This window comes from Miscanthus floridulus, chromosome 1, assembly GCF_019320115.1.
Source record: "Miscanthus floridulus cultivar M001 chromosome 1, ASM1932011v1, whole genome shotgun sequence".
In the NCBI taxonomy this organism is placed as follows: domain Eukaryota; kingdom Viridiplantae; phylum Streptophyta; class Magnoliopsida; order Poales; family Poaceae; genus Miscanthus; species Miscanthus floridulus.
Genome location: NC_089580.1, coordinates 168,798,211 through 168,812,227, shown reverse-complemented (window position 1 = coordinate 168,812,227; position 14,017 = coordinate 168,798,211). Strand labels below are relative to the sequence as shown.

The window sequence follows — 14,017 nt, the reverse complement described above, 5'->3', positions numbered from 1 at the left end:
TCTTTACCCGCGGGCATCTAAATGAACAAGAATCCATCCCCGACGGGTATAGCGCGTATGGGAACGTTCCCTGTTTACCCGTCCCTGTTACCCGTTGGGTAACCCGACTATTTGAGCTGTCATGTGAGTATTAGGCCCAAAGAAACTCAACATAGGTATTTTGGCCCAAATCTGAACAATCATATATACAGTTTATGTGTTATAGGAACCCTAGTTTAATTTTTTCTCACCATCTCCGCCAGCAGCACAAGCACGCCTACCTCACGAGCGCTCGTGCCCCTCGCTTCCTCAGTTCGGTCTCTCTGTCACCTTTGCTCGTCCTCCTCGCAACCTCGCTCCTTCTCCTCGGCATCTCCGAAACTCCGACACTTATACCCGGGTGAAGAAGAAACGTCTCCGATTGCAAAGCTGCGACCCTAAGTGTCCTTGTTTATCGGGTATGCAGTACCCGCGCGGGTATCTGTTACCCTACCGATGCCCGACAGGTACAGGGATGGGCAAGAATCTATACCCGAGACAGTTAACGGGGACGGGGACGGGATGAATTCTTCGTAGCGGGAAAGAGAACGTTCCGGCGATACCCGACGGGTACATCCTCGTTGCCATCCTTAATCATCATCCTCACCTAATTCTCCTCCCATTTTTCTTGTCCATGGGAATTGGGAAAAAGGAAAATATCATGTCGTCACCTAATAAATTGCATACTGCAACCACCGTCGGTACTGTCCTCGCTATATAACCCTTCCTTTCTCCCACATTGTATCAGCTTCAGCTCTCGCTGGCCGTGCTATAGCTAGCTAGCTGCAGCCATATATAGCTACCGTCGTCTCGATCGATCGCCTCACCATTTTGTACACACATATATCCGATCTCCGGCACTGAAACTGCGAATAGATATGGGGGCGCCATCATGTCTTGCGTTCCTCCTGTTGTGTGGCACGTTGCTAGCATTGCCGCAGTCGTCGCACGGCACAACCAGATACTACACCTTCAATGTAAGCGCATTTCATCAAGAATATATATGCATATGCATGGCGCCGTTGGTTCATATTGTGTTATGTACTTTGCTAGGACTACCATGCAATGGTTCAGCTTGGGTGCCTTCTTAATGAAAAAACACCTAGTTTCTCCTGTGCTGGATCTTGTTTTTTTATGCAATAATGCTTCAGCTAGCTCTTGATATGATGGTCTGTTCTTCCATCTATGAACGAGGTTTTGGAGAAACGACGTGAATTGACGTGTCTATTATCTGCTGTTTCGATCACGTGTGGCAGGTGACGATGCAGAATGTGACACGGCTGTGCACCACCCGCGCCATCCCGACGGTGAACGGCAAGTTCCCCGGCCCCAAGATAGTCACCAGGGAGGGCGACCGCGTCGTCGTCAAGGTGGTGAACAATGTCAAGGACAACGTTACCATCCACTGGTAAATTTCCTTCATATATACCCCGTTACGTTCCTCAGCTCGCTCCTAGATTTTTCATTTGTATATATATATATATATATAGCGATCGGCGCACCTCGTATATACGTACTTGGAAACTCTTTGCACCAACGAACTGCAATAACCTAGATCATCATGTCGCAAGCTGCCATGTTTCAATAGAGAGATCATCGATTCGTACCTCTGTCTCGATCCTGGTTGGTGTCTGCGACTAATAACAAGCATCTATCATCTTTTTTGTTTCCTGGATGCGATCAGCAGCTAGGTCGATCGCCATCCTTTTAGCTAGCTACTCCCTCCGGGCAGCTTTGTAAGGCAAAGGCATGCATGCTTCAGTTGTTTCAGGACGTGCCAATGCATGCATGTGCAGTTGTGCACTGATCAGCTGATCTGCATGATTCTGATACTGATCTTCATTTTGTTTGCATTCTCTGGGTGCACGATGCAAACTGCATCCATGTATGTATGCGAACGAACAACAGGCACGGCGTTCGGCAGCTGCGGACGGGGTGGTCGGACGGGCCGGCGTACGTGACGCAGTGCCCCATCCAGACGGGGCAGAGCTTCGTGTACAACTTCACCATCACGGGGCAGCGGGGCACCCTGTTGTGGCACGCGCACGTCTCCTGGATGCGCGCCACGCTCTACGGGCCCATCGTCATCCTCCCCAAGCGCGGCGTGCCCTACCCGTTCCCGGTTAAACCCTACAAGGAGATCCCCATCATCTTCGGTGCGTGATGAGCTCGTGCCGCTGCACTGCTCTGGGTGTACATATATACATGCTGTGTAGCCTGTAGGAGCACAGTGGTTGATACTGCTCTGGGTGCCGCAGGAGAGTGGTTCAACGCGGATCCCGAGGCAATTATCGCCCAGGCGCTTCAGACTGGAGCAGGCCCAAATGTGTCGGACGCCTTCACCATCAACGGGCTTCCGGGCCCATTGTACAACTGCTCCAGCAAAGGTAAGACTCGGCCCATTCAGCCAGGCCCATTGAAAAGCGAGGGTCGGCTGGTTTTTTGGAAGCTCAACTTACGGCCCATGTGTTGCTTCCCTAGACACGTTCAAGCTGAAGGTGCTGCCCGGCAAGTGGTACCTGCTCCGGCTCATCAACGCCGCGCTCAACGACGAGCTCTTCTTCTCCATCGCCAACCACACGCTGACCGTGGTCAACGTGGACGCCGCCTACGTGAAGCCATTCCACACGGACATCGTCCTCATCACGCCGGGCCAGACCACCAACGTGCTCCTGCGCGCCGAGCCCGACGCGGGGTGCCCCGCGGCCACGCACCTCATGCTGGCGCGCCCCTACGGCACGGGCCAGCCGGGCACCTTCGACAACACCACCGTAGCCGCCGTGCTCGAGTACGCGCCGGCGGGGCACATCAAGAGCCTCCCGCTCTTCCGGCCCTCGCTGCCCGCGCTCAACGACACGGCCTTCGCGGCCAACTACACCGCCAGGCTGCGGAGCCTGGCCACCCCGGAGTACCCGGCCAGCGTGCCCCGCGGCGTGGACCGCTCCTTCTTCTTCGCCGTGGGGCTCGGCACCAACCCTTGCCCGGCGAACAAGACGTGCCAGGGGCCCACCAACCGGACCATGTTCACGGCGTCCATGAACAACGTGTCCTTCACCATGCCCACCACCGCGCTCCTGCAGGCGCACTACGACAACATCGCCGGCGTGTACACGGCCGACTTCCCCGTCGCGCCGCTGGAGCCGTTCAACTACACGGGCACGACGCCCAACAACACCAACGTCTCCAGCGGGACCAAGGTGGTGGCGTTGGAGTACAATACCAGCGTGGAGGTGGTGCTGCAGGGCACCAGCATCCTGGGCGCCGAGAGCCACCCGCTGCACCTCCACGGCTTCGACTTCTTCGTGGTCGGCCAAGGCTTCGGCAACTACGACTCGTCAAAGGACCCAGCCAACTTCAACCTAGTCGACCCGGTGCAGAGGAACACCATCGGCGTGCCATCAGGTGGCTGGGTCGCCATCAGGTTCTTCGCGGATAATCCCGGTGCGTATAGCAACTAGCGATTAGTAAGTAAAATTGCACTCGATTCGTGCGTTGTTTCTTGAAAAATGTTGTTGCAGGTGTTTGGTTCATGCATTGCCACCTGGAGGTGCACACAAGCTGGGGATTGAAGATGGCATGGGTGGTCAACGACGGCCCGTTGCCTGAGCAGAAGCTGATGCCACCGCCGTCCGATCTACCGAAGTGTTGAAGATCGATCACGCGTTGACATTGACCAAGATTGTGATTCGTTTCTTTCGTATGATTCGAATACACACACTTATGACTTATCAGTGAAGATACATTGTCGTCGTACATAGCGTACACAACGGTTTAAGAGGCTTGTGATTTTTCGATACATTCTTTTCTTCTCCATTCTTCTAAAGGTTTAGAAGGTTGTGTTTTGTGACAGGAAGTCATTGTTTTACTTTCACATAGATTCTTCATGTGAGTAGTTTGAAATCCTTTGTTGCAATTCGAACTCAATTATAATGATGGTTTGGAAACGAATACAAGTTGATGAAGTGAGATATTCTATGTTTACAAAGGAGTAAGGTGGCTTAGTAACTATGCACCTTGAAATTCAAAATCATTGTTTGCTAAGCAAATGGCAATTCAAGCTAATCAACGAAGATGTGATTTAGGCGTGTGGCAAGAAAACTTCTTAGGAAGATGTAGGTGCATTGAAAGATAAAATTCTACGAGAAGCACACTGAAAACCAAAAGATTCACATTTCTAGCCAGGCCAAGCCTTATGAAGGATAAAGACCGTTTCTTAGATTTATCCATTTTTGTAGTGTCCATAGTGGTGCTCGGCTTAGGTTCTCGAAGGACAAGTGATTTGAAAACTTGACCCTCATATAACAATACACATCTATATTTAATATTGATAGGGGAAAAACATATAGGTGTTGCTCAGGTATTCAACACTACACTTAATTTGTCTTTCCACATGGCACTAGTCGTTGATAAGTTAGCCAAGTGGAAAGAGTTGGTTGCGGAGGTAGCATTCATGCAATTAGATGACTAATAAGACTCAAATTAGGTGGAACCTCAATAAAAATTAAGATCTCCATTTGGTTCTTTATGAAGAGAATCTTGTTAAGTGAAATTAGAGAGGTACGAGAGTTGGTATTTTCGTAACAAAAATGAAACAATTCAACGGTTTTCTCGGTACTCAGTTACAAATTACAATCATTGTACCTCAATTTGCATTCCTAAATTTATATGGCAGTATGTGCAAGTGCAATCATATGGTCTATTTAGTTAAGTTGCAACGATATGGTTTTTTATCAAAAAAAAAAAACTTAAACCTTATTTACAAGTTTTCTAGGGCCACCTTATAGGCACGCTTATAGTTCATCCTCTAGAAGAACGATAGACCAGACATGCCATATGATGAAGATCTCAACTATGGAGACTTCTTTTTTGCAAATTATACAAGTACAGACGTAGATGCTCAACACGCACGCACACTCACCCCTATAAATACACGTACGCAAACCCTACCCCTATCTCGAAGTCACCATAGGCGCCTCGCTGTCGACGGGAACGTCGTCTACCACTGAAAACATAACGTCGTTAAATCCTGAAATAAATCCAGTAAAATGCGAGCATTCATGCCAAGTTGGGGACTTGAACCCGGGTGGAAAGGTTCCAACACAAGGAACCTAACCAACTTAGCCAGTTTGCCAACTATGGAGACTTTTTACTAAGGGTGGATGATTATCTTCTAATTATAGCCTATTGGTTTTCTAATATGTGTTTGGAGAGCATGCATTGGCCAGCCAAAGTTTATTAGAACCGTAAGAGTAGGTGCTTTAGTGTGTAACTCATGGAGAGGCGAGCATAAAAATATATATTATGACTTAAAAGAATATATGATACTTTGAAACTAATGACAATGTAGGAATTGGCCCATTTGTCCTAAGAGAAGTGGTTGCCATGATCGAGGGAACAGTTTTGGACTATAGTCCATTCGTTTCTCCGCTTAGTTTTTTTTTAGCAGAGTTTCTCCGCTTTGTTAAAACCCCTGAAACCACAGGGCTTGTTATCAAGGCCCACGACCAATGCCTTGGATGCAATGGGCCTGAATTCAGGTTTCTTTAAAAGGTTCAGGTATTTATGCGAGAGTGTGTGATACAACATGAGTGGGCCATTACCAGCTACAATTATAGTGACGCATAGTCTCGAGAATGAAAGGTAAAAAAAAGTCTCGACAATGAAAAACATGGTGTGCGTTGCAACGGAATGTTCTTAAAAATATAGTTGTAGAGTATATAAACTGGACCTATATGTTATTGCATCGGCTCTGGTTAATGAGCAAACTAGTGGAAGAATCCAATAAAAATATAATAGAATATTAGATCGAATTACAAGATAGAATTGCAAAACAAATTATATCATGGTATGGAGGCCTTGTATTTTGATAGATTAAAAACAGTGATTACATCTAGTGGAAGATGATGTGGATAGACTTTTGTACTTAGTAGAAGATGATGTGGATAGTTTTAGTATATGGATGGTGTTGATAGCTTGCATGAAGAGATTGAAAATTAACAGAAGAGGGTTGCGATGGGGTTAGTTTGTGTGTCACTATGTTGAGATTGAAACGTGTAATGGAATTTTGATTTATAAGATATGTAGGAATATATATAGATTACACTTTGTAGCTTGTGGACATGTTTGTTCCTTTCTCGGGTAAAAGTCCAGTAGGGTATAGACACGGTCTATAATTGTCAATTTGATTAATAACAATATGAGTAAAAACTTACTATTTTAAATAGCATATTTATATGTTAATTATCAAAAGTATTTTCAGGATGAATATTTGTACTACCAATGTATGATCACTCTATATAACATTTTAGATATTTTTTGTATTTTAACTCGATAGATGTCTTTTCAAGTAAAACATACATAACCCATCAAGCACCGTTTGGTCACACACACACATGCACACAAAATAGGTCACCATTATTCGGGGTGTCTATCTGTTTTCCCGCTTTTTAAAACACCAAAAGCCATTCGAGAAAAAAAAAGAGGGAAAAGTTTTCTTTGACCTCCTTAACTATTTCGATCATCGATGCTCTCCCCCCACCTCACCACTGCAAAACCAATATTTTTTCTACCTCCCTCAACTTTGAAAACCGTATGTTTTTGCCCTTGGACGACTTTGACGGTGTTTTTGCTGACATGATGCCACATCAGCTTAAACGAGGTAAATCAGAGTACGTTGGTAGTTCGAGGGGTAAGTTCGACTATAATTTTCTTCAAAACATTACTCAAATGTTTTTTGAAAAAAAATGCAATTAAAAATCAGACTATAAAATTTCCCACACAGCTAGTTTTTAGAGTTTCAAATTTCAACATGACACTGGCAGAAATCGCATTCGAAGTTACTGAATGCGTTACAGTCCAGCAGTAAGCAGAAGAACCGTCACAAAATGCATTTGAACGGGAGACCTCTGAAGAATATTGTGCTAGTTAGTATCTGAAAAATATTTATCTTCAAGAACAGTGGGTGCCGATGGTTTCTGTGGGTGACATCAAGAATCGATTTACTTTCCAAAGCAAACAGTAGATCGAAGTCGAACGCTGTTCCAACTCTGCCAAGATATTGCAATTGCATTACGCCGATCACATCCCACTTGTACTTGAGGGCGGTAACATAGGCTTGGTCTAATCAACTGCTGCGAGAATCTCTCCATGTGGATGAAGCAGACGCTACCCAATTTAGTCCTGGACCAAGGACATATATATATATATATATATATATATATATATATATATATATATATATATATATATATATATATATATATATATATATAGGGAGAGGCTATTCAGTAGCCGGCTACAGAATAAGTTATTCTGTAGCCACCTCCATTTACCATAATTTTATATACTAATTTACCGTAATGTCAATACATATTTACGATAGTTGGGTTACTATAACACACGGGGGATATTTACCATAACGTTATATTAAACCACTTAGTAAGGAGTTACTATAATCTCGTAAATTAACATAGTAATTATCGTAACTCAAAGTGGCTACAGAATAAGTTATTTTGTAGCCAGCTACAGGATAGTAGTTCTATATATATATATATATATATATATATATATATATATATATATATATATATATATATATATATATATATATATATATATAAAATTCAGGCACTGTTCGTCTGCTACTGTACCTCGCGACTGGCAACTTAATCCCAACCCGTGCAAGCAAGCTAGCCCGTCGATCGGCAAGCAGCAAGCTAGCCTAGCAGGGTGCGCTCGGCAAGCTAGCCCGTCGATCGGGACCAACCACGAGTCCGTCCATGTCATCGCCCTATCGCCCCCACGTGCCACCTCGTGGCCTCCTTGTGCACGGGAGCTGATCGACATCCGCGTGTGCCTGCAAAGGCACGACCCGACCCGCGTGCCAACCCCTGTTACCGCGAGTGAACAGCTAGCATTCACACTACACTATCGAGCTCCCTGTTGAACGCGGCATCGTCGCGCCTGGGCCAGCGATGATGAGCTACCGGGGTTCCCATCCCACAATTTTAAGTGGGCTAGGTAGGTTTCCAGCTGCCGGTTCCGATCCATGAACAGCCGCGCTTGGTAGCACAGTGGCATGGTTTATTCAAGATCCTGTGGCCGGTCATCCGCTTCGATGCGAGAAGTGGAACTGCAGACACAAGACAGTGCAGTCCTGTCTCGCACGGTTGCGTTTTCTCTTTTCCGTTAAAGTGTAAGTACTCCACCGTCCCCGAATAAATCAATTCCTAGAATATGTACTAGTCAAATCTTTATAAATTTAACTAACTTTATGAAAAAAAAACATCTATGACATAAAATGAGCATGTATTATGAAAATATATTCTATGATAAATCTATACTAATTTGATACTATTGATCTTCACACTTTTTTTCTAGAAATTCGGTTAAAGTTTTAAAAGTTTGACTTGAGACAACTTTAGGTATCTATGTATTTATGGAGAGGGAGTATTGTAGATGAAAGTGGAAGACTTCTAGCTTGCAGAGAATCGCAAGAACAGTCCTGTGCAAGCTTCCATTGCCGGCCCATACGAGGGCGGCATATCTGTCCTCGAAGAGCATGAGCGGATAACGGCGGCCGTCCCAATCCCGAACCGAACCTAGCTATACGACTACGACTACGACTACGAGAGCCGAATGCGGCGGCGTAGCACGGGCTGACGGTATGGCCGCGCCGGGCAACGCCATAAAAACAGCGTAGGGTCGCCATGCCGCCGTGGGCTCGTGGCGGCACACGCGACCCATGCATGCTTCCCCGTTCCCCGCGACGCGAGCCGATCCCTCGTATTTGGGACCACCCGAATGAACAGGAGCCGAGGATAAGGCCGGCCCCATGCCGATGCCGAGCCCACCTGCGGAGCCGTTCCTTCTCTGTGCACCACCATTTCGGCCCAATCGTCTAACGGTCGCGTGCACTGAGGGGCCTGAACCGTCGAAGTGCCCGCGTTTTCCTTTCTCGGACGCCTCACGCCGCTGTTCGGTCCAGCATCGACTCCTGGCTCTGGCGCCTGCGTTGCCGCGGCGGCAGCGCGGGAGGCCGACCAATCCCGCGGCGGCGTGGGATTCGGCGACCGACCGGGCGGCCGGCCGCGTGCCGCTCTGCGGAGCGGGCGCATCGGATGCGCCGAGCCAGAGCCACGCACGCTGCACGCACGGCACGAGCGGACACGGAGCAGCGATCTGCCGCCGCGCAGGTCCGTCCGTCTACGCGAGTCATGGCGCCCACGGATTGGAAATTTGGAACGGATCGGAGCTAGGTTGCCCAATGCCCAGCAGCCCAGGACCACGACGCGGTTAACATAACAGCGCGCACGAGATTCCAAGTCGTCTCGGCTAATCCAAAGCCCCAAATAAATCCGACCATGGACTAAACAACAACAAAAAAATGGCTCCGTTGGGCTAAAGGTCATACTAGACCTGGAGTATATGGATAGGCAAGGAAGTAATGATAACAAGGAAATTATGGCCTACTTTTCCTTAAAACCCAATCCTAATCCGAGGACTTCCCGTTTTAGACGTTGATTAGACTGGAATGAAATGAGCAAGCGACGGTAGTTGTGGGGCTGCGCCGCTGTGCCAAGAGACATGCGCATTTAATCACCTGCTAGCCTCTGTGGACACGAGGGAACACAGAAGGGCCCGCCTCCAGGCCCATCTGACTCAGCCCAGATTGGACGGGAAAGCCATCAGTCGAGAACGCAGAATGCCCTATCTACTACTACTATACTCCTGTACTCCATGGGATTTGGGGCATGGCATCAACCATGAGAAAGGCAGCAGGCGATCTGCATGATTACGCGCCGCTGCCCTAATGCTTGCACAGTTGAAGAAACAAGAGAGTGGATCCAAATGGTACTTTGCCCTTTTGAAATCTTTGCTTTCTTCCGGGGAAATCAGCGATTATTAGGTCGGAATCCAGTCTTTTGCAGGACGATTTTCCTTGCATGGTTTCTCGAAAGAATCCAGCCGTACGCCCTTGCATTGATTAAACTCACATGCAGTCGGCCCGCGAAATCTTAGAATTGCGCCCATTTGGGAATGATTGCTCGCTTTGTACACGGTGGTAACTGGTAACTTACGGTAATACGGTGGCTATATATACCACCCATGGCCGGCCATTTAGATGTTGTTGGAGGCTTTTTTTTAATCGGGATGAGTTGGAGACTTGGAGTTGAGGATTGTTGCTAGTGAGTTAAGGCCTTAAGGATCATCTCCAGTGCTCTAGCTATCAAAAGTGCTTAAAAAGAGATTAGATGATTAGTGTAGCGATTTACGAAATGGTTAGGCTAGTTAGACCATCATAAAAGTGCTTTGCTCCGGGCTAGGATTAGTGTTTATTGACATTTGCATACCTTTTGTCACTTGGTGCTTACACGTACCACTGTGTTTTGTAATTTTACGAGATCGCATCGACTTTGTTTGTGGACAGCTAGAATATACTCATTCCTTTCGAAACACATGAAACGTCCTCGGACGAGGATGTATCTAGTAATAATCACAAATATTACAAAGGGACAAAGAAAGGAATAGAACCAAAATACTATCATATAGCCAAGATATCAGACAATTTTGATGTAACCTAAGATGAAGAAAGGGGAAAAAAAATCTTCAACAAAACAACTCGTGTAGTAATCATCAGCCATGACGTTGATTCAAAAAAAACTTCACTGAACTAGAACTAGAACCAGAGCTTGAGCCAATTCTTGCAAAGGTGAATTAGTAACTTTTAACCATTAAAAACAAACTCTGGCCACCGTGCCAAGAAGACACCGCCACAGCGGCCTCGGCATCACCAGCGGAGCTTGGGCCAAATTCCAGTAGGGGCCACAAACTAAGGGCCTGTTTAGTTCCAAAATTTTTTTGCGCAGTACTTATCACATTGAATCTTGCGGCACATGTATAGAGTACTAAATGTAGACGAAAAAAATTAATTGCACAGTTGGACGAGAAATCGCGAGACGAAACTTTCGAACCTAATTAGTCCATAATTAGACACTAATTGCCAAATACAAACGAAAGTGCTACAGTAGCCAAAACCCAAAAAATTTGGATCTAAACGCGCCCTAATTTGATCACAACAAAGAGCAAAAGTTACCAGTTTCAGATCCTGTTATAGAGTACATGATCAAATGGATTGGTCACTACTAATTGAAAAAAAAAACTTGTGTTTAGATTATTATGATCAAATGGTGAAATATCCTAAATCGGAAAATCTACGTTTCAGGGGAAACACTTTGATGGCTTTATTACTGCTACCACATCTAGAAGCACCGCCACTACATCGTCTTCCGCGGCATGACTCCCTCCCTCCTGCGACAATTAATTGCCTCCAAGGAAGCGACACGTGATTGAATTACGGACTGCTGAGAAATAAACGTCAGATCACTTGAGGCCTTGTTTAGATCACCTCTAAATTCCAAGTTTTTTTATTCTCTCTTCATCATATCAATTTTTAGCCACTTGTATGGAGCATTAAATATAGGTAAAAAAATAACTAATTGCACAGTTTAGTTAGAAATCACGAGATGAATCTTTTAAACTTAGTTGGTCCACGATTGGACAATATTTACCAAATAAGACGAAAGCGCTACTATTCATCAGGTTGCAATTTTTTGCGATCTAAACATGGCCTGAAGTGGCAAGTTTAGCTGAAATTTAGCTTGTACTGATTTGTTGTGAGAAAAAAAACACTATTTATTCGCTGAAACAATTATCAAATAGAATCTTAAGACGAGGAATAATAACACTTGGCTACAACAAAGCCTAACGTACAGAAGAAGAAGCAACCAACGCAAGGATTCATTGAAAATTCTGACCAGAACCTTGGAAGCGATCATGCTGCAAACTGGCTGGAAATTATTTTCTGGACCGAACAAGCTGACATAGGAAGGCGGTCCAACTCAGCCCACCCGATGGATACACACCCACCCACACCCACCCACACGCCCTCCCCTTCTCCCAGGTCCGTCGCAGTCTCACCCTCACCCCCGTTACAAATAGCGCTCGGATTCCTCACGCCCCCACACCTCTCTCTGTCTCCAGCGCACTCTTCCCTCCTCACTACCCACCTCAGCAGCCTCAGCGGAGAAGGCCGAAGAAGCGCATCGATCCATGGAGTTCTACGTGGACGAGAAGTGGAAGTTCTCCAAGAAGAGCCGGAACAACGGCAGCCGGCGCGTCCCGGGAGCCGGCGGCGGGGACTCTCTGCTGAAGAGATCGTCCAGCATGAGGGACGTCCCGGCGATCGGCCGGCGCGGGAGCGGTGGAGCCGGCGCCGCGGCGGCGGCGGTGGGCGGGTGCGCGCCGCAGCCATCGTTCTCGAGCCGGTGCGCGGGCCTGGTGAAGGAGCAGCGGGCGCGCTTCTACATCATGCGCCGCTGCGTGACCATGCTCGTCTGCTGGAAGGACTGCTCGTAGCCGCGGTAGTTCCAGCAGGGCCGGCCGCCGGCGAAGAAGCTCCACCCCCTCGTCCTCCCCTCGCAGTCGGTTTCTCCGCCCGCCAGGATCAGAGAGTCAGTCATGGAGCTGCTGAAGCAAGCCGAGGGACACGGGGGAAGAAGGCAGATTAGGTGATGTGTGTATAGATCAGTCTTGATTAGGAGTCCTCTCTTTTTTTTACCTCCCATTTCTGGGAAGTTTTCTTGGTTAGCGGTGTTCGTTTAGGTAAGTAGTACCAGTAATTAGCACGCTCTGGCGAGGTAGATGTGGAATCGTGGACAGTTTTGGGATCTCCTTCAAGGGGAATGGGGATCTGGGTTCTTTACAGCTGCAGTGCTGCAAAGGAGCACCGCAGGCAGGCAGGCAGCTGAATGAAACCTAGTGGATCTTCTGTTGTATACCACGACCACGGTGAAAAAAGTTGTCACTGCCCATGTATAGCTAAAGAAATCAGACGCAACAACATGTTAAGAAATCACCGCGTATTTATTTACTTTTTTAATCTTTCTTTCTGTTTTGTTTCTCCTTGACATCCAACAAGGATGCTGATTCACAACAAAAGGGTCATTGCTGGGTGCTGATTGACAAAACACGAAAGGGAGATGCAAATGAAACAGCCAGAAAGCGGAGTTTCGGGATCAGGGTCAGGGAGACGGGCGATTTGTGGCGAAGACGACTGGAGCTGAGAGGAGAGCTGTGACTGTGAGCAGAGCAAATGCCTGCCTCCGATGCAAGGCATACGGATGAGGGAGGAGCAGGCAGGCAGCCAGTGGCCAGAGCTGGGGCAGTAAATGGGGATGGTGACGCCGTGACGGTGATGGCACCCCCTTTTTCCCTTTGTCCTCACCCTTTTGTTACTGCCATTTCCGGCGTGGCCATCTGACGACCTCCATTATTGCACCTGGTGCTCACCTCGGCTTGTTTATTTTGCAAAATTTTTTGGCGAAATAGCACCGTAACGCTTTCGTTGTTATTTTGTAATTAGTATCTAATCATAATCTAATTAGGTTTAAAAGATTCGTCTCGTGAATTTCGTCTAAACTGTGTAATTAATTTTATTTTTTATTTATATTTAATACTTTATGCATGCGTTTAAAGATTTGATGTGACGGAAAATCTTGAAAAATTTGGCATTTTGGAGTCGAACTAAACGGTACCTTCGATCTCCACCTCAGCTTGGAGCTCTCCGCTGCTCTCTGTTCAGCAGCAAGACAGCAAGCACGCAGTCACAGAGAGACGCACATGTAAACAGAGCGAGAAAACTGCAGGGCTGTACTAGCGCTCCACGCTGATCTGGGCCCAAATCACTTGTTAATTGGCGCGGCAATCAGATTACGTCAGCCACCAGCGCCTTGATCCCATTTGTTAATCCCCTGGAATGAGTTGGAACGGTCGATTTCGGGTGGGGAATCAAAGCATCAAACAATGTGCTACTACTGCTGCCCACGAGAAGTGGCTCGGCTTTGGCCGCAGGTGAGGTGAGTTGGGCCATCACCTCCCTGCCTGCTCCCTTGTAAAAATGCCCCCGTTTCCCCTGCTGATCAACAGAGCAACCGTAAAC

At 47.0% G+C, this 14,017-nt stretch overlaps 2 protein-coding genes across 2 annotated transcripts; both read left to right on the top strand.

Moving 5' to 3' along the window:
- The first annotated feature begins 759 nt into the window (after nucleotides 1–759).
- Nucleotides 760–3,984, top strand: LOC136501675 (laccase-10-like). Its single transcript, XM_066497194.1, has 6 exons — nucleotides 760–995; nucleotides 1,275–1,426; nucleotides 1,927–2,174; nucleotides 2,277–2,405; nucleotides 2,500–3,459; nucleotides 3,537–3,984. The coding sequence occupies exons 1-6, from the start codon at nucleotides 897–899 to the stop codon at nucleotides 3,665–3,667; spliced, it is 1,719 nt and encodes a 572-aa protein (XP_066353291.1). The 5' UTR covers nucleotides 760–896; the 3' UTR covers nucleotides 3,668–3,984.
- Nucleotides 3,985–12,027: 8,043 nt separating this feature from the next.
- On the top strand, nucleotides 12,028–12,929 carry LOC136501664 (small polypeptide DEVIL 11-like). The gene has a single exon (XM_066497183.1). The coding sequence runs from the start codon at nucleotides 12,130–12,132 to the stop codon at nucleotides 12,433–12,435; it is 306 nt and encodes a 101-aa protein (XP_066353280.1). The 5' UTR covers nucleotides 12,028–12,129; the 3' UTR covers nucleotides 12,436–12,929.
- The last annotated feature ends 1,088 nt before the right edge of the window (nucleotides 12,930–14,017 follow it).